Genomic DNA, 20,523 nt, shown 5'->3' on the forward strand with positions numbered 1-20,523 from the left:
CAGAAAATAGGTATCCTATGCCACCTCTCCGTTCCAAACTCCTCAATGGGCAATGGCCAGATTATAGATCCTTTTCCTAAAACCGTAACAAAATATATGTTTCCGCCCTTTTTTTTTTAATGAGTGTGTCAGATATTCACTATAGTATCTTAAGTGGACAAAAAATAGAGAGAAGAGAATTTGTTAAAATTTACATGAACATTTTGTCATCTACCAGTCTGTTAAATATCATTTGGAAAATTCTGGTTTAGTTTTTCAAAAATTACCCGTTCATCCAGTCAAAAATAGCCAACTCTACAGCGCCTCTCCCTATATTATGGAAATAAGATAAATTGGAAAGGTTCTTTAAATCCTGTAGATCACTACAGTAAGTGTTGTCATGTTGAGACCCAGCTCGCAAATCCCTCAATTTAATTGACTCAATAAAGGACCTTCATTCTCTCAACTTTTTTTGCACATCAAGAAAGATGGGCTACAGGTAAACATACTGGAACTCAAATTCACATTTTTGCAGCATTATATCAGCTCAGAAGCTTATCTATAGGATTATTTTTCCCTTGTCAACCTTCTGATATCGAGCTGGTTGCACGCTGAAATTATATTTGGCCTCTTACTGATCTGCAGTGGTGAGATAACCCCTCTGATCCCATCGTTATGATTACTACTGTTGTAGACTTGTTTGGCTAATCACAAGATGGCAAATTTCCTGCAACAACGTCAAAGAAAAAGAGATATAAATGCTACAAGCTTTGAGATGAATCAAAACACTGCTAGATCTAAGGAAGAGAGACCTTACTACTGGAAATAGAAATGCTATTTAAAGGGAATTTTAACTTTTTTTTAATAGCAATCATGTTGTTTGTTAATATTAGCTCAATGAAAAACTTACTTTATGAGCACATTGTAATTCGAGCTAAACATTTTTTTTTTTTGGGTAGAGATTGGCAAGGTTAAAACCCCTATCAGTTTGTTTTTACTGTGTCCTTTTGGGAGATTCTCCTCAATTCCTGCACCAGAGATAAAACAAGAAATAAGAAAAAAAGAAAAAAGAAAAGATAAAAAAAAAATCTGCAAGGATTCTCTAAGGATTTTTTCTCTTGAAAAGTTGTCACCACCATAGGTATCCCATATTATGTGTTTGATACTCTTGTCTACTTAATGGATGGTTGGGGAGCATGGAAAAACACCAAATTAAAGTTCTATGGTGCTAAACACTGTAGTTTGGAAACTGTGATCACCGTTTTGGCTATACAAAAACTTTGAATTCATTTTTTCAAGGCTTATGGAAACCAATGTCGTAAATGAGCTATTCAGCCTTTAAAACACTGGGGCATAATGAGTAGAGAACTCTGCTACAGTATCCCCTCTGCGACCAAGCTATTTAATAAATAGGGCCGCCATCTTGAACCAAACAGTGGTAAAGCCTGACTGGCAATCACATCAAAGATACTTTGCTTTTTCTGTGACAGCTACTAATGTTATTTGCAAAAAGCATGCAAGCAAGGAGACATAAAAAGCATGGGGGCTGCTGAATTTTAGCAAAAAAAAAAAATCAAAATGTACATATTATTACCAGCACTATTTAATGTTCAAAACCCAAAATGTCTGTTGGGTTGTATAAAGATTGGGCCAAGTGTGATTGAATAAAAGGTGCGGAGTAGACAAGAGCAGACTGGGTACAGGTCAGTATAGGATAAAGTAGTGTTGTGCTTGTTTAATAAGCCAACATTCTGTACTAACAACACAGTATCATAGATGCAACCTGTAAAATACAAATAATTTAAAAATAGTTTAGAAACTTCTTTATAAATTGTGTTTTTTCCTTTACCTGACAAAGACTAGTTCACTTTTGTTCTCGCACTTATTACTTGTGGATCTTGCCAGTATTTCTGAATTTTCAATCCTTATTTCCTAGGGCTGACAATGCTACAACAAGGATGTTACAATGTTTACAAAATTGTCACCCTCTGCCAGCAGTATTTTTCCCCCCGGACTTAGCAACAACCAATAAATTACTGAGATGTCCTCTTCTAGGGAAAATATCACCCACTGAAAGAACTTTTTATGGGTCCCAGAGACACACAGAATTACAAAAATGAATTATTGAACATACCCACCATATAAAGATCAATCTTCCTCTCAAAAACTGTCATTGGTATGCGTAAACTAATATATAGAATAGCATGCAGTAACCCCCAGTTTTAAAGCAGACTGGGACCCAACATCATATGGTCCTTGGAGTCTGGCTTATTGTTAATAATTCTTTGCAAGAAAAAAAAACTGACTTCCATTAGAACCATTTATAAGAATAATATACAAAACAAAAAAACTTTAGACAAATTATTGTTCGGGTGGGTGTAGAACAAAGTATGAAGACCACAGGTGTTGATAGAACCAAGGACAGGCCAAACGTCAGAACAGAAAGACAGCAAGAACTGTCAGAAACAAGAAGTCAGTAACTAGAAAAGCAGCAATGCAGGATATCAGAGTCACAAGAGAACCAAATATGGCAAAAGTTAACGTACTGGAGCTCACAAATGGCTAATACATAAAAAAATACCCATGCTCCAATTATTTCAGAAGATCACAAGCCAGGAAGTATCAAAATATTTCAATTTTTCCCAGCATTCTTCAATGTTTGCATACATCATTTATTAGGATCATTACAAGATACATTAAAAGAAATTAATCCAGCTCATTACCTTTGGGCTTTGACTTCAATATAGCATTTGTTTTGTACTTGTACTTTTATTAATTGAAATTACTGTAAAATTTAAAAATCTACGATTGAAATACAGGAAGCCATTTGTGTTTTGATGCAACAGATATCCCTGGGGCAAAGAAGAATGTCCCTTTTCCAGGCTTCAGAATGTAGAACAACTTAAGAGAGAAGCTCTGGGGTTCTCTGGAAAGGGATATGAATAATTATTAACAGTAATTGTTAAGTACCTCTCCAGAGATTCACTTCTTTCTCACAGGTTATCTGCTTCAAAGGAAAGCTTCTCAAAAGAAAAAGAGGTAAAATAAAAGTAAAACTTGTGTGGAGAAAGGAAGACGGGACATCAAACAGTAAGATACAAATAGAAATATAATGAAAACATTGAAATATATAACAAAGGACTGTCTGCTCTTTTTTTTTTTAAAGGTACACTCTTTTCAATATTGAACATTAGGCTTTGAAATGTACATAGGTAGCATAGTTAATCAGTTCAATGCCTTACTTTTTCTTTAATCCAGGCATTTACCATTCTATTAAACTGCCATGTTGGTAGTCTGAGAACCCCTACTTGTAAGCAGTTTTCAGGTATACCCAATGCACTCCTTCCATGTAAATGTTATAATGGTAAAGGTAAAAGATAGTGCAGTGTACTTTTCTCTAAGGAATTCTCTAAGAATTCAGATTAACAGGACCATTCAGGGCCACATGGAAGGGCAGCCTACTTTGGCTATACAGATAGTGGTTCATTTTCTTTGACATGTGGGTGAGCAGAGGCACCTGTAAGTGGCTATACAATAATGATTAGAAATTTTGATGAAGGAACATGGCCATGGCCAATTTTTATTTGGGTTAGCATGAATATTCTTTGTTTGCCAAGCCTGGTTCTAGACAAAAAAATTTAGGTTTACCCACCTCAGTTAGCCCATTATTATACACAGCATTCAGCACTTTCATTGGTTAGTGCTCATCTGGGTTGTACCCCTGGAATCAATCAACCAATAGGGTTGCTCCCAATTGTAAATCTAAACAGAGGGCTCAATGTTTACATTGCCTGTTGGTTAAATATTTAGCTAAGAGTGCACCCAATGGCTGGTGGTTGTTCGGGAAGGTCCAATCTCAAGCAGCCGCACTATATACCGTAACAACATAACAATTCATACCTTTTACAGGTTTACAAGAAACAAACTACCGTAATTGTTTTGCTATTGACCTGAATCCAAAAAGCAACACTAATCACAAAAAAAGCTTGTATAGCACTCTTTGAAGGCAGATAGTGATGTGCCATTAAATATCTCAACTAAAAGTATGTTTATTCATTTTACAACTATGGCAGGTTCACAATAAATGTACTTTTTAAGATGGTGATTAAAATTATGCTGTGATTAACATTTAATCAAGACACATAAACCAAATGAGTAATTAGTTGCCAAAGATATAAAAATAATGATGAATATAGCATGTCACCGAAGAGAAATAGATCATTATTTGTGATTTCTATAACTATAAACTATCTAATAGTTAATCACATTTAATTGGAATTGTTCTTGTAGCGTTGAAGACGTTCCATGGCCTTCAAACCGCTTTATCATTTTTACCATGTATTCCTGATTTCTATACAGTATGTTATCTAACCGTAGAAATTCCTAACATTTTAATAAACCAGAACTTGCTTTCTTGAATGCCATTTCTACCTCTACCTACATGTTTATCTGATTTTAAGTGGCTAATCTAAAGAAAAAAATGATATACCTGCAATATATAAAAAAACAGGGGTAGTCCCTACAAACCCCAGCTCTGCAACAATCATGGATCTCTCTGTGCTTCACTGGGTTGATAACTTGGTGGCATTGTGTAGGATATGACCTGATTTAAGATATATGAGGCAAATAAACCAATGAAGAGGGTTGACAGGCTCCATGACTAGAATGACTGTGATCATAGCAGTCTCATACCAAGGCTGGACACAATGGGCCTGATTTATCTAAGCTCTCCAAGGCTGGAGAGGATACACTTTCATCAGTGATGTTGGGATGATCTAGCAAACCTTGTAGGTTTAACTCCACCTTCATTTTGATAAACAAAATTCTTATATTCATATATATTATATGTATGAGATTCTTAAATTATTATAATATTATTATATATTTTTATATATTATTCCCATAATATTATAACGGATTGGACATTCCTTTCTGTGTTATGTCCCCAGTGTAAACTACCAGCACTAATCTCCTATCACTGAATGCCTAATAATTGCGTCAGTAGTAGAGGAAGTTTGGCAGGGTCTAGAGACCGCTTTATTTATAACTATCTATTTAGGAGCATAACCAGCTTTGCTTTGAGATACTAAAGCTGCGTACACACCTGCAATTTTCGTGAAAGATCCTTTCCAACGAGAAAAGACTGCACGATGCATGAACGATGCTGTACATACAGCACCGTTCATGCTCTATGGAGAGGGGAGGGGGAGAGCGACGGAGCGGCACCCTGCTGCGCGCTCTCCCCTTCCCTTTCATTAGGATCGGTCGTCGTCCATCGTCCCGCCAGGACAGTCGCCGGACGATGGACGACACCGACTGTACACACGGCAGATTTTCGCCCGATAATTGGCCGATACCGATTATCGGGCGAGAAAAATTTGCCGTGTGTACGCAGCTTAAGAACTACGAGAAGCTAGAACAATGAGGTAACAGCACTGAAAACAGCCTGATACATTAAGACACCCAGCTGCATAATCCCATCAATTGATTTTAACTGCCAAGGAGGTTCAAAAGGCTACACAAGCTGAGATATATACGCTTTACTTTCATAGCATATAGTAACATAATAGTTTACTTTATTTAGGTATGCTCTGGAGGCCTCTTAGCAATATGTGACTGAGAATGTTAAATCAGGTTTAGAGTTGTAATTTCCAAGGTATTTATACTTATTGCAAACACAAGTCTTCGGCTTTTTTTTCCATCCTTTTGCTTCCAGCTTGAGGGAACCTCGGGTCTGGCTTCTCAAGCCTATTTCACACCATTCAAAACTATGCTGTCATTAACTAGGCAAATATATTCTCCCATGTGTTCATGTCAATTACATTGACGATATGAAAGCTTTTATATCCCACCATCTTTTTCATATTACCAAAAAAATATTGAAAAACATAATTGGAAGTTTGCTTGCTCTGCACAACTTAATGTTGCCTACTGTTCAGTCTATCGTTTAATTAACAACAGTTTAATATAAATCAGTTGTAAATCAATTGAGTAATTAGTTGCCAAACATAAAAAAATAATGATGAATGTAGAATGCATATCACTAAAGAGAAACAGATTATTATTTGTGATTGCTACACAAACTATTTAGTAGTTTATCACATTTAATTGGAATTGTTTTTATAATGTTGAAGATGTTTCATGGCCTTACAAGATACTTCATCAGATCTACTTTATTATCATGATTTCTATACAGAAAGGTCTTTAACAGTAGGTCAGGGTGAAACTGAAATTAAAGACTGCAGGTTTTAGTTTAATCTAATTCTGCTATAATAGGTTTCTAGTTTGACTAAGGTCTAGAAGTACTGTGCAAGCTATCACTGTTGGGTAAGTATCCCAAATACTAAAATGATACAAGTTTGGACAACGTACTTCCTCTTCCATTCTCAGTAAATTTTCTGGTTGTTACAAATAGGATCGACTAGTGGTAAAGGTCCAAGCCAAAGATTTCCTTTTGCTCCAAATATTTGAAATGGTAGCAGTTCCATTGAATTTCCAGTGGTGATACTGTAGGACTAGGACTAAAACCTATGCCTGTCATAAATTTAGATCTTGGTACCACCACAGTGTGGTAGAACATTCTAACATGATAAAGAACCTTCTTTAAAGTTTACACTACTATTATGGTGTACTAAGCAGAGGTCTGGAATTCTAAATGTAAAAGGGTTGGTTTAAATGAAGGCAAGGGACAGCTCAGACAGAATATGTGACTTTGATAGAATAACATTCATAATAACTCTGGAAAACTAAAATGTGATATTGCAGTTTATTTGTCCTTAGATGTGATGGCTGTATTATTTTTCTTTTTAAAATGTTTCCTTTATTTTCAATTGGTTATTCCAGCAGTAACATAATTCCAGTCCTAGTATGGCAAGCTCACTGACTTTATTGTATAAAATTGCCATCTCCATACACATAAAGGGTTGTGGTTCTGTAGTCTTTACATATAGTTGGGAACAATGTCATTGATAAACTGTTCCCTGTCTCTGAGGAGTGTTATCTCAGAAGAGTTCTGGCAAGATCAACATGCATTTTTTTTACATTTTTGTTATATCAAACAAATATGACAAAAGAATTTCAATTGTATCTTTACTAGACCAAATCATGTATGGAAGAATACAAGGGAAGCCCTAAATAGGATCAATTTAGGACTAAATCAAGAAGAAATTGTTCATTGTACCTTTGAAGAGTAAAACACAAATATAACAAATATAAGACATACAGCAAAGATACTATACCTAACAGCAATCAACAGCCAGGCAAACTATTAGTCCTCACCACCCAACTTGACAGTTATGCTTGTCAAAAGAAAAAAGGCTTGCTGTATATTGGTTACCCTTCCACCTGAGATGTCTTTATAATGGACAACTCAAACATCTCTTGTCCATGGTATATATAAAAAACAAAAAAGCCAGCAGTCTCCCTTAAATAAAAAGACCATCAATAATAATTTTATTGCACCCTAACAACATGTCTGTGCTTGCTCATTTTAGCTGAGCTGTCCACTATAAACCTGTTTTTATTGAATAAGCTATAAAGATTGACCTTTTATTTAGGAGGCAGTGTTGACATTCTTTGTATTTTTACAAGAGTTCTACCAACATGATTTACCTGTCTGGATGAACAGAGCAAATAATATACCAAAAAAATAAAAATTTAGTTTTAGACAGATTATTAAATCTTTTTAGTGTTTTATACCACACCACTTGGCTTCTCTAATAATAATAAGGCCAAGGACAGATTGAAATTAGGGCAGGGAACCTGTGCATAATACAAAACCTAACAGCCTTTGTGAACATTAATAATGAATCTTAGAAGGGGGACAGTGGACCTCAGGGAGTAATCACAGCAAATATGAGAGCACAACTGTATAGTATTCAATTTATTGCAAGATATCATTCAAGATCCAGCAAACGAATAGGAAAACCAAACAAAACAGAAGCTCTCCCTTACCTGATATTAAAGATATAAACCCTATCAATAAAATGTGATAGGCTTCAATATGTAATTTTTATTTTTTAATATGTTTTTGTTTATTGTAAATCTTCAGCTTTCACTAAAAGAATGCCCAATTATACTGCCATACATCTCCTTGTTTAGGCACTTTAAGGTATTGTGTAACAATGAACCCTAAACTGCATTGCTCAGCATCATTACCCTGTCATATACACCCCTGCATAGGCTACAAATGCCCATACTGAGACACTAGAAAAAAAATTGGTGTCAAGAAGGAACTGCAGAAAACTATATTCATTGAATATTAGGATATAAATGGGCCCCCCTCCTCAAAATAAACTATTCACAAAGCAATGACCCCTTAAAAAGCGATACGTTTGCAGGAACACAAACTTAGCATAAAAATATTTGACAAATTTTAAAAAACAGAATCATTTTTCAATTTACACAATATTTTAGAAGTACAATAACACACAACTCTTCTCCTTAGTTTAAAGGTTTTGGTGCCGACCCTAATATTCAAGAAATAAATATTAAAGAAGACAGGAAAAGCTGGGGTTTATTGGCGAAAATAAACATTACAGCACTTTACATTCAACATAGGTAAGCCATTCCCAGTTAAAATATCATGGGAAATTGTGCTTGATGTCTATACAAGAAAGTCTAAGTTAATTCCATATGTAAATTAAACATCTCAAAACCAATGCATTTTGCCGATAGGCTTTCTCAGGTGATGCACTGAGAACATTACAGAATATTGTTGGAAATCCAGTGGTATGGGTGCTCTATATATGAAGATAAAAAAGAATGATCAGCTTTTGTCTGAGGACAGAAATATTAATTACCCCCCCTAAGAATCATATATTGCCAAATGGTAAGGGGTCAATAACAGGAAAACACTGTTCTTCCGCATGACCCTAAGCCCTATACTGAGACACATTGGCTTTAAATTGGTGTACTGAGCAATTCTGTACAACCATCACAAAAGCAAATTTATGTAGAAAGAAGGCAGCTTAAAGGGAATGGATGACATCAGAACATGAAGGGTAAAACATATTATGGAAAAAGTGAGTTGTAAAACTTGAAAGGCCAACAGAAGTTTTGCTATTGGGATCCAAGCCAAGAAAATAAAAGAAGCCATGGGGTGACCAAACCCACTAGGCTCTACTTACTCCTGAGATTTTATTTTTAGGTGGAAAAACCCTTAAGCAACAAACTACATCCACTTAACCTAAATAGTTTTGATGTTCACCTCCTAATCATTTACTTGCCACTTCAAAACCCTTTGGCCCCCTTTAACTCCTTTTTTAACAATTTCCATGAAACATACTCCACACCACAACTTGGACTAAATGGCTTTATCACCTGCTTCACCTAAAAGTCCCCACACTTGACATGAGACCCCCTTCTCAGCCACAATACCATCAGCCCCAAGAACTTTTGAGGACCTCAACCACGTTTCCGAACCACCTATGTTCCAAAGCAGAGTATGGATGGGTATCACTTTCCCCCACTTTCACAAAATAACCTGCTCAGCCCACCCCCTTTTAAATCCTATCATCCTTTTTCCTTATTCAACTGACCCAATCACCTCCTCACCTTTACCTGACTCCACCTTGTCTCATCTGTATTCTTTTACCCCTACGCTCACCCCTTTCCGTCATGCTGCTTTTCTGCTTGGCTCATTCCACTCGCCCTTCTCCTGGGTCTCACTTTTCCTAAGCCCTTTCTGCACAGGAATCCAAGTGTCCTTTATGTCACGTGCAACAAAATTAACTTTTCTTGTGTTAACTAATAAAATATATCTGGGGAAAAAGTGTCTCCTTCAATCATTACTGACGCTAACAGGTAAGCAAGGGGTTAGTAGGTTAGTAAAAAAAAAAAACAATAAACAAAACTCATTTTAAATTATTGATTCAAAGTGCTGAAATATGTCACAGTGGGGATTTACAAGGTAATTAGGTCTATTTATATAAGAACTATGTAGAACATGATTTGACAGTATTCAAGAATATGACCTGGTGGAACACTGACACATCTACTCTGGGATCAATTTTGCTAGCACACACTGGATGTTTAACATCACAATGTTTTGTTTAACATCTCATAACCTGGCATTGATCCCTCGGTAAGAAACATTAAACTTATTATTATTTTAACTGCCATGTCTGGCTTTATACATACCAAGTACACTAAAACACTTGTAGTAGTAAACTGTAGACTATAAAAAAAATACTATTATTCCTTAAATGACCCAGTATGGACAAAATAATCAAATCATCTAACTTACCTTCCTCCCCAGTAGCAAATACAGTAATAATCTTTACTTGCACCTGCACAGCATCTGGCTAAGAGCCTTTCCAAATGGATTTATTAGAGCTTACAACTGGCGAGTATGCTGGGACAATCACATGGTACCAGCATTGTCCTATTGAATGTAAAATTTACTAAAATCATAAATCTTACTAACTTCCAAAAATCCATGATAGAGCTATCCTTGTCCCTAGTTTTGGAAGATCACACAAAATGACCAATGATTGTAAACATATTACATAGTATATTTGAAATAATGGCTTATTTAAATTCTCAGAGGAGCAATTGTGCTACCTTGAGTCCTACTGTCAGAACAAACTGCCCCAGAATTGTACAACTCCCCCCCCAAAAAAAAAATACCTAAAAGATTGATATATACTAGGCATTTTGAACTGGACATGCACAGATTGGTCATTCAAGAAGAATCAATTAGAAAACGGACATGTCAGCCAATGTACTAGAAAGACAAGGGGTATACATGTAAGGTCACTGGGGGTCTGAGGGCTTCTGCAGAAAAGGAAGACAGTTGGAGGTGGCAGAAGAAAGGACTTTCTGTAAGTTCTGCCTAGAAGCACATGCTTACAAATTGTATCCTGTAAGAAGATGAGCCTTACCAAGCCACAAAACAGAAACAGCATTGCTTAGACTTTCAACATATTGGAAGTGATAATAGCGGATAGGTTACAATATTGCATATGTCCGGGGTTTTTATAAATACTGGGCTCCTTTACTTGTGCTATTTTAAATTGCAGTCTCAATCCAATTAGTTTTTAAACACCTTTAAAATTTTTCTATTAAAAATATTATAAAATTAACAGCCCTAATTTCTTGCAATACTAATTACACGCCCCCCCCAATATCCAGAAGTACCAGACCTGTGCCTGGCAAATTATACTGCACTTCTATTTATAGACACCAAGGTCAGTTCTGGGGGAGCAAATTAACAATGGAAGAAACCCATGCCAATACAGGGACAACATTCAAACTTTAATAGAGTCCTGGCTGGGATACAGACCTAGCACCCAGCTCTGCACAGACCAGAGTGCTAGCCACTGAGCCACATTCCACTCATTCATTGATATTTCTAAAAATTGTTTTTTGTTGTCTATCCAAAAATTACATTTAACTGGATTTGCATGGTGGCCCAGAGGTAAGTGCTCTGGCCTTTGCAGTGCTAGGTCCCAGGTTCGACCAGGACACTATCTGCATGGAGTGTGCAGGTGTTGGCATTGGTTTCCTCCAGGTACTCCGGTTCTCCCACATCCCAAAAAAAAGCAGTTAGGTTATTTAGCTACCCTCCAAAATTATTCTTAGACTGTATTAAAGACATATGACTGAGGTAAGGTTATTAGGCGTGAGCTGCTTTGAGGGACAGCTAGTGATATGACTATGGACTTTGTACAGCGCTGCATAATATGATGGCACTATATAAATACTGTGTAATAACAATATTAATTTGTTCTGGTACGGTTGAAGACCTTTCACAGCTTGTTTAAGCCACTTCAAGGTATGTCCAAGTAAATATTTTTAATGAACACCAAGAAAACACCCCAGTGTTTCTATACACTCAGGTGGGACAATAAATCTCAACTACCTTAGAATGTTTAAACGCAGATGCCAATTTTCAAACCTATGATGGGAGGTGTAAAAGTTGTGAAACCACTCTGATCTACATGCGTAAGACCTAACATAAAGACCCAACACCCAAACACATCTGCCTTGTGTCCATTTAACAGCGCCAGTTGGTATTCTTCAAAATATGTTTAGCTTGAATTCACTACTGCAGCAATATTACACAGCACACATTTGCATCTAAGCTATGAATATGTGATGATCTTGAAAACACTACAACACCTTGGCTAATAACTCCCTGTTACAAGTTCTTCATTGTGTGTTTAAAAAAAACTAGTGAAAGTCTATAGCTAGCCAAGCATCAGTCACCCATTAGAAATGCAATATCACAAGCAATTGGTCTGGGTGCCAAAGCCTTTAGTATACAAAAATTGCACTACATCAAGAAGAACGAACAAATGCACCATAAGTTTACAATAATTATGTATAAAAACAATATGATTTTAATATTATTTGAATACAAAAGACTTTAAAACAATGATTAGCTTATGATACAGATTGACATAATAAGGGGCTCTATTAACACTATATAGGTAAGTATTAGATTTTTCAGACTTGCATATAGCTCTTGAAACAAAGAACTGATATAATTTCTGAAACATATTGTATTTGCATCATCATTTACACAGACAGTCCACAATAATGTATGTTTCAGAAATTATATGTTTGTTATCTTTGCAAACTATGATGTCTAATTTAAACATTATTACAGCCCTAGGGTGTCTACATACCCCCTGAGGAAGCCTAATTGGGCTAAACGCATCGGGATAAGACCCCGTTCTTTGTTTCAAGAGCTATACGCAAATCTGCAAAATCTAATACTTACCTATATAGTGTTAACAGAGCCCCTTTTAAAGTCTTTTCTATTCAAAGAATAATAAATCATATTGTTTTTATACATAATTACTGTAAACCTATGGTGCCTTTGTAGAAGCCTATCTTTCTTCTTCGTTCTTCTTGTGCTTAAAAAATAGACATCTAAAAAGGTATATGCAGTCACCCAAGCATGGACATTTTGGCAGCCAAATACCTGTTGATTCCAAGTTGTTTAAAGGCATCCGGCCTTTGCAGCACTAGGTCCCAGGTTCGATCCCCAGCCAGGACATTATCTGCATGGAGTTTGCAGGTTCTCCCCGTGTCTGCGTGGGTTTCCTCCGGGTACTCCGGTTTCCTCCCACATCCCAAAAACATGCAGTTAGGTTAATTGGCTTCTCCCTAACAATTGACCTTAGACTACATTAATGACATATGACTATGGTAGGGACATTAGATTGTGAGCTCCTTTGAGGGACAGTTAGTGACACAACTATGGACTATGTACAGCGCTGCGTAATATGATGGCGCTATATAAATACTGTATAATAATAATAATAATAATAATCCATAGTTACCCCTTAAAGTAAAAGCCAAGCAATCAGTGAATCTCATCCAAACACCCAGAACTAATATGTTGGGTTTAGGTAAACATAGGAGGGCTAAATCACTTCTTGACTTTTAATGTTTTATATACCCTGTGGGTTTTCATAGTTACCGCTTTCTCCTTTGGCATTCTGGAGTCAGGGTTTTATATATGGATAGATTTCATCTTCTGTTTATTTTTAAAAGAACATTTTCTTTCTTTCTAAATGCCAATTCATAGTGGTATGATAAGTGGATTTTATCCAAATAGGGTATAAACTGTTATTAAATGTCTATACAACTGTGGCAGAGGACTAGAAGCACTTTTGGGAGCATAAACATAAGTTGACTTTTCTAAAGATGCCTTAAGATTGTTTCATTTGGTCAACATAGCAGTTAAAAATTTGAAAGAATCCTGGTAATAGTCCAATCTTGGATCTACTCTGCTGATGCATGGCATGGTCTTCTTACTCCAACTTTGAAGGGACTATGATTACATGAGGTTGATCAATGACATGGCAATACATGGTGTATTCATGAGTGGTGAATATGAATTACCGTATGTCTATAGGACATATTTGTAGTTGAAATTTCATGTATATAATTGTAGATCTCAATGAATTCCTGAAGAAGTGAACCTTTATCAACAAAACTCATCAAACAATAATTGTGACTGACCAATTGGATGGTTTTAAATGTTTTTAATAAGCATATAAGTGGTAATAAAAATGTTATTGTTCTTTTTTTACCCATTAATGAAAAATAAAAGTCCCCTTGTAATTTGCATACTGGTAAACACTTTTATATCTGTAAAGCACAAATTCTTTGTTTCGGATTCTAAAGCTTCTGACCCATAAAATACTAAAATACTTTAGGGGATATTCAACAATAACGAAAAATCTCAGAAGCCTTTGAAACTCCTTTTCATAATGTCAGAAGTAAAAGCAATTATAGGTAAGGTTGGGTTAATCAGGTAATAGGTTAATAGGTATCCTGGTATAAACTATGTTCCTGTGTCTTTTAACCAAGATTCGTTAAACTATGTTCATTTATCTAAACCTACACCCACTAAGCAACAATCATTGATTGCCATGCACCATTTGGTCATGCCTCATCTTAGATACATTGATGAGTTATTCCAAGCCAACAACTGGAAGAGTGCTGACCCTCCCTTAATGATTTAAATGCTTCAAAGCAAATATAAAGCTGTATTCAGGAACTTATGTTAGTTTAATATAAACATAAACAATTCATTTTTTAAATTGTTGTTTAAAAAAATTCCTCAAGTTTGGCTTTAAATTTTAAAGGTTTCAGTGAAACACTTACTGCCACAATTATAGTAACAAATTAAATTGATGGTCTCGTAAACTCCGACATGATTGAGGAACCACAGCATGGGATTAATGCATTTTAAAGCTTAAAATTAGTTTTCCCATTTCAGAAAAAGCTGGACACTATATAAAGCAATACACGCTGCCCCTTATTGTGTATTTTCAAATATGTAACACTACTATAGTAATATTCATACATTATTTTTACTATTGAGATTTTTAACTTATACTTACAAAATTCCAAATATTTTTTTTAACTCAGAGGTGTATAGAATATAAATGCTGAAATTGATTGGTTTAAATAGGAAAATTGCTACATAGTATTAGAAAATTTTAGGCTGGGGACACACTATAACATAGGTTCTCATAATTACTAGGTTGCTTTTTTTGGTGGGGGGGATTTAGCACACAACTTGTTTAAAGCGGAACTATACTAAAGATAAAATGAAACTACTTATCTTTACTCCCCCAGAGCCCCCGATCCCTCCACACATGCATCGATTGGGTCCTGAACCAAGCTGTAATCCTCCTTCGTCCAGACACAGAGAAAGTTCGGGGCTCCACCATATTCTTTTTTTTTTTTTTTTTTTTTGCTTCTTCTGGCTATGTCACCTGATCTTTCACTGCTCATGCATGATATTGGCACTTTTTTGTTTCAGTACCTCAAAAAGCCCCTATTCTGCATGCCCATAGAAGGAGCAGCCCAAAGCCTCCTGAGAAAAATGACTTATGTATCCTAGGAGGCTCCCATTCAATCTTTACCTTTGCGGGGGTAAAGACAAAAGGTAAGGGGCTTCCCCCTTTTTTGAAAAAAATGCTATAGTTTTAAACTATTATTGGCCATTTATTGCAGTTTATTACTTCACAATAATATTTCCTTGGTTTCTAATTGAGGAAAAAGGAGTCAAATAGACAGGAAGGAAAAAACAGCAATAGACCCTGAATAGATATTAGAACATTTCACAGTTTACTAAAAGGTTGTTGTTGCACACACTTACTTCTTTATCAAAACATAAAATGTAAAACTTAAAAAATGGAGTCTAACCTTATTGAACAAGGTAGATAATTTTAAGAGTGGGGTCAGCTCTAGAGAACGTTGGTAACTGTGATCTATTTTAAAGACACAGCATAGTACCTTTATATCAAAAAAAGTTTGGACTTTGTGAATGACAGCTCCAAAATCCAAACCAACATTCTACAATTTTCTGCAATAAGAAGAAAATAAATGACTAAACCCATTCACTGATTTACACATAAGCAATGCTTTATTTATCTTGTTGGATAGTTTTCTGGAATGGCGAAGGTTAATGAACTAATTTCTATTGGTCTTCTCCTCTGTTAATGGATTCCCATGTGCCAGATGGGTTTCAATGCCTTATTGACCTCTTTGGCACTTAACATGTTAATGCATATTCAGTAATCCAAAAATAAACCTGGTTTTGCTTTTAAGTGACTTCCTAATATCAGATGATTATCATTTCACCATAGCTTTTATCAGTCATGCTCACATCAGATTATAATTGCATGTTTAATATACTGGCATATCTTCAGAAGTGTTTAGGCGTGCATTTACAGTAAAGGAGCATGCATCAGTGAATTTATACAGTACTTACATCTGCTTGTGGTCCTTTACCAGCACCAGGACATTCAAAGGTGACAAATTCATGGCATCTTTTATGAACTACAAAACTGCAAACTGAAAGAAAATATAAATTAGAGACCAAAATATACTAATTAGGAACTGTTATTAGGTCTTTGTTAAGAAATTTTTATAGAGATATTTTCAAGAACCTAATGAAACAATGAGGTTCAATCCACTAAAAAAATTATAAACCCTTTAAAAGCCAAAATCAAACTTAGTAGTGAGGTAGTGTATACATACAAACAAGTGTACTAACAGGTTAAAAACAAATAAAAAAGGCTGAGGGTAGGGGGCATGGACTTGCATCACCCCATCCTCTGACTGCCCACACATAAATACATTAGGGATATCTATTTGTCAAAGTCCACCATTTTGCACAGAATGTGGTCCCTTAACTCAGCACGATTGAGGTGGTGGTTTCATAGAGAAATTGAAAAAAAAGGGTAAATGGAAGGTATGCAAGGGTAGAAAAATAAAAAGAAAAAAGGGGAAGGAGGAAGGGAGTGAGAGGGGAAGGGGAAAGAAAGACTATGGGCAGGGAAATGACTGGTAGAAAAGAAATTAGCAACAGAGTGAGAGGGAAAGGGAAAAGAAAGACTAAGGGCAGTAGGATAACTGGTAGAAAAGAAGATCACATACAAAACTCCCAGTGTCCCAGATGGCATCCCAGGTGATGGCCTATGTGGGGTTAGACGATTGAACACTTGCCACTGCCTTTCCTGAAGTCCATATATAAACATATTTACCAATAAAACATAACCCAAGCCACTCAACATCAGAAAGCAGGATTTTAGAGGCTGTTCCTTACTCTAGCTACATGTAATTCTATCTGTATCATAGAGAAACCTTAAAGACACATTGTTGAGCAGGTGAACATGCAAGGACTTTTAGAAATGTTTTTCAAGTCAATCCTCAAAATAGATGAGGAAAACACAGAAGAACCTATAAACAGCTGGATAGAATGTGCAAACCTGTAATAGGGGACATGGGACCCCCTCAGTCTAAAATCTACATGGCCATTACCATAGAGGGGTTATCAAATACATTGTGATAGCCAAGACAGATCAGAGGAATGAAATGAAGTAGAGGTCTCATGTAGGTCATTAAGAGGGAGCAGTATAGCCGCACATGAGGCCATTTTGAGTCTTAAATTTGTTTGTTGTTTTTAAGGGAGAGGAGTTGTGCCAACAAGGGAGCTAGGTACATGGAGAGACAGACAATCATTGAAAGGTAGAGTCAATGGCTAAAAATTAAAAGAGGCCTGTCAGATCTAAATGAGAGTGTAAAAAGTATGTTGTCTCTCTTTTACATATAATCAAAAGGAATTGGAAGCCCTTGCAATGCTTGGAGCTAGTTTTTCTGATTTTATCCAAAGAATTTTGTGTGACTCCAGCAATGTCCACTGGGCCCTTTCTCTGTAGCTGATCGCATGATGACTTTCTTTTTTTTAGAACATTTTTTATAAGGAAACAGTCATTAGTATAATATTGTAATGGATGCATAAAATGTCACAAGACTAATTAGTATTCACAGAACAGGGACCCTGTGTACAAGGTACCCCAGCTAGTACAAGCCAGAGGGTAGCAGGTGTATACTGTGGTAACATTTTTATGCACAAGGGACACAACTTTGTAAAAGAAAACTTGTCTAATAGCAAGTCTAACTGTCCATTTTCAATTCAATTTCAGATTAGAGGAACGTCACAATTAAATCAAAATCTCAATATATGGCACTACAATCTATGTTGACGCTGCATAAAAACGTAAAAGTATTTAGCACACTAATAGAGACAGTTGGAATGTCATATGTTCTAGAAATTGATTTATTTTTAATAATTGTGTGAAATCAAAGGCACTCACAGAAAAGAGGTATTCAGATTCTAAGGAGGTCTGCAAACTTTTATTTACAAAAAAAAACCCCAAAACAATAGGCAACATTTATGGATTTCCCTCACAGAGGATCAAAAACAAATATTACACAATATATATTATAATAATAATTATATAATTATTATACTAATAATATATTATAATATAAACAAAAATATTAGCCTCCTGGCTCTCTAACACTCTCTATAGAGTTGCTGGTCTACCAGACCTAAACTGTGGAGACCTTCTCCCAGCTCAGAGGCTTCACACTGCTCTTTTGCATGAGCCAAACCTTGCCTCAGGTTGCCTGTCTCAAAGATATGCTCCATTTTAATAATGGCCAGGTGCGTCCAAACCATTACCAAATTCTGGCCAGGGAGCAGGATGAAATGCCTGTCCTATTCCTTCCAAGACCATCCGGGCCTGGATCCCGAAGAAAAAGCTGCAAATATATAGTACAACACTTCTTTTCAGTCCCTTTTTCAGACCCTTTAATCCCCTTCCAAGGTTAAACTAAGGTGCATGATGCCAAATATCTTCCAAATTTGGCATCACATATTTGATTCTACCACAATAGATATTACGATTGTAAAGATTTCCATTAAATTTAAGTTATTGTCACTATCCTAACCAATAACTTTATATAAAGGTGAGCAAGTTTATATGACCATGCTGCGCTTGTACTGAGTCTGGCTTGTGATCATGCTATCAGACATTTCATTATTTATGACAGTTAAAGTTTTACCCCAAAAGCTTAAAATACTCTATTTATTTAATTATTCATTTTACGATGTCTTGTGAAGAAGTTTTGACACATTATTTTGTGGTGTTTGCACTCTAAATTTCACTTGCAAATTTCAATGCCAATTAAAAAAAAGACAAGCAAACCAAAACAGCAGTCACAGGAAAGGAAGTGCTACAAATAACATTGAGATATACATTTGGAAACATTCAAGTTATGTATCAATACAGACAATGAAATGATTTGGTGAATTCCAGCCTGTGAAAGGATAATGTATTTTCTAAATAGGTTTTCGGATTTACATATAACAGTAAATATCTTTAAAGCAGACCTATCACATTTTTATCATTATATAGAGGGTGGCTAACCCTTGCGTTCTACATTAAACAGTTTTTTTCTTTTTCCACTATGTCACGACTCATGTGTCATGAAACAGCATTTTTCACTCAAAAAAATAACAAAGAGAATAATCAGTCAGACTAGCCTTGCAAGTGGCGAGGTACAGTGGTTAAACAAGGGCCATTTTTTGGCATATGTGCCATTTATATTTTCATAAACCCAGCTCTAGTCCCCCTCCTGCAGTTTTTCCCCGCCCTCATTAATTGGCACATCAAGAAAACAACCCATCTCTGCGGGGGATGATGCTAAGTGTACGTTGCCAATGTCTCACTGTTTGTACCAGCTCGAGCAATGCAACGGGATGCTTATATCCGCTGCCAAGTACTTTGATCCGCAAACACTTAAATGCCAGTGCTTTGATACACATGTTTCATGAGGAAGGGACATTGTGAGTCACATACAAGGATTTGAAAAGTAAGAGAACAACAAAATTACCAATAGGGGTGACACTTGGTTTAGAAAAAGGATCATGGCACCTAGGAAAACTCAAAAAAATTGTAAACTAGAGATGAGCAAGCAAGTTTTTAAAACTCAATCTTGGGGAAAATTTAGCCGTTCTTGCTTACCGAAATGTTAAGCGAGAACGTCCGGTGTAAATTTGCCGTTCAAAGTCGAATTTAAAATTAAAAAAAAAATCTCTCTGATTTTTAGAACAGTGCCACGGCTGCATTCATTGAGAAGATTCCAGGCACTAGAGGTTTATTGACCTCTAGTACCGCAGATCACACACAGCCACATTCATTGAAAAGATCCCCGGCACTAGAGGGTAATTAACCTCTAGTGCTCCACGGATCGCAAGCAGGAAGATTCACAGGGCTGCATGAATGAATACAGCCCCGTGAATCCTTCTGTTATCATTTCCTCGATCTTCCGATGGTCTTGCGAAATCGGTTCGCCAAAATTTAGTGGAACCATCAGAACTTCGAGGAATTTGTGAGCTTGTACTGTAAATACTGTATTAGGTTATACAGTGCCATCAATGCAATGCTTTCCAAAAAAATGTAGGTGGGCAATTGGAAACTGTAATCCTACATGATGAGGTGGGATATTTACTGATACCTAGATATTTTAAAATTCTAGATAATCTGTCAAATGCACTTTCTATTTCTCTTAGTGGAGATAAATACTATGGCCCTGATTTATGAAAGCTCTCCAAGGCTGGAGAAAATACACTTTCATCAGTAAATCTGGGTGATCCAACAAACCTGGGATGGATCTGGTCCAGGATTCAAAACATTTGCTAGCAAATAGCAAATGATTTTT

At 36.1% G+C, this 20,523-nt stretch overlaps 1 protein-coding gene across 2 annotated transcripts in view; it reads right to left on the reverse strand.

The window, feature by feature from the left end:
• Positions 1 to 20,523, reverse strand: part of PRKCG (protein kinase C gamma) — a 196,371-nt gene that overhangs the window by 102,870 nt on the left and 72,978 nt on the right. The window contains exon 3 of one of the 2 annotated variants that reach the window (XM_072425260.1): positions 16,223 to 16,305. In XM_072425260.1, the coding sequence (XP_072281361.1) occupies positions 16,223 to 16,305 (83 nt within the window). Of the gene's footprint in view, positions 1 to 12,910; positions 12,930 to 16,222; positions 16,306 to 20,523 lie in introns of those variants that run through there. The other variant, XM_072425261.1, reaches the window with a different exon arrangement.

Source organism: Pyxicephalus adspersus, chromosome 11, assembly GCF_032062135.1.
Source record: "Pyxicephalus adspersus chromosome 11, UCB_Pads_2.0, whole genome shotgun sequence".
Lineage (NCBI taxonomy): Eukaryota > Metazoa > Chordata > Amphibia > Anura > Pyxicephalidae > Pyxicephalus > Pyxicephalus adspersus.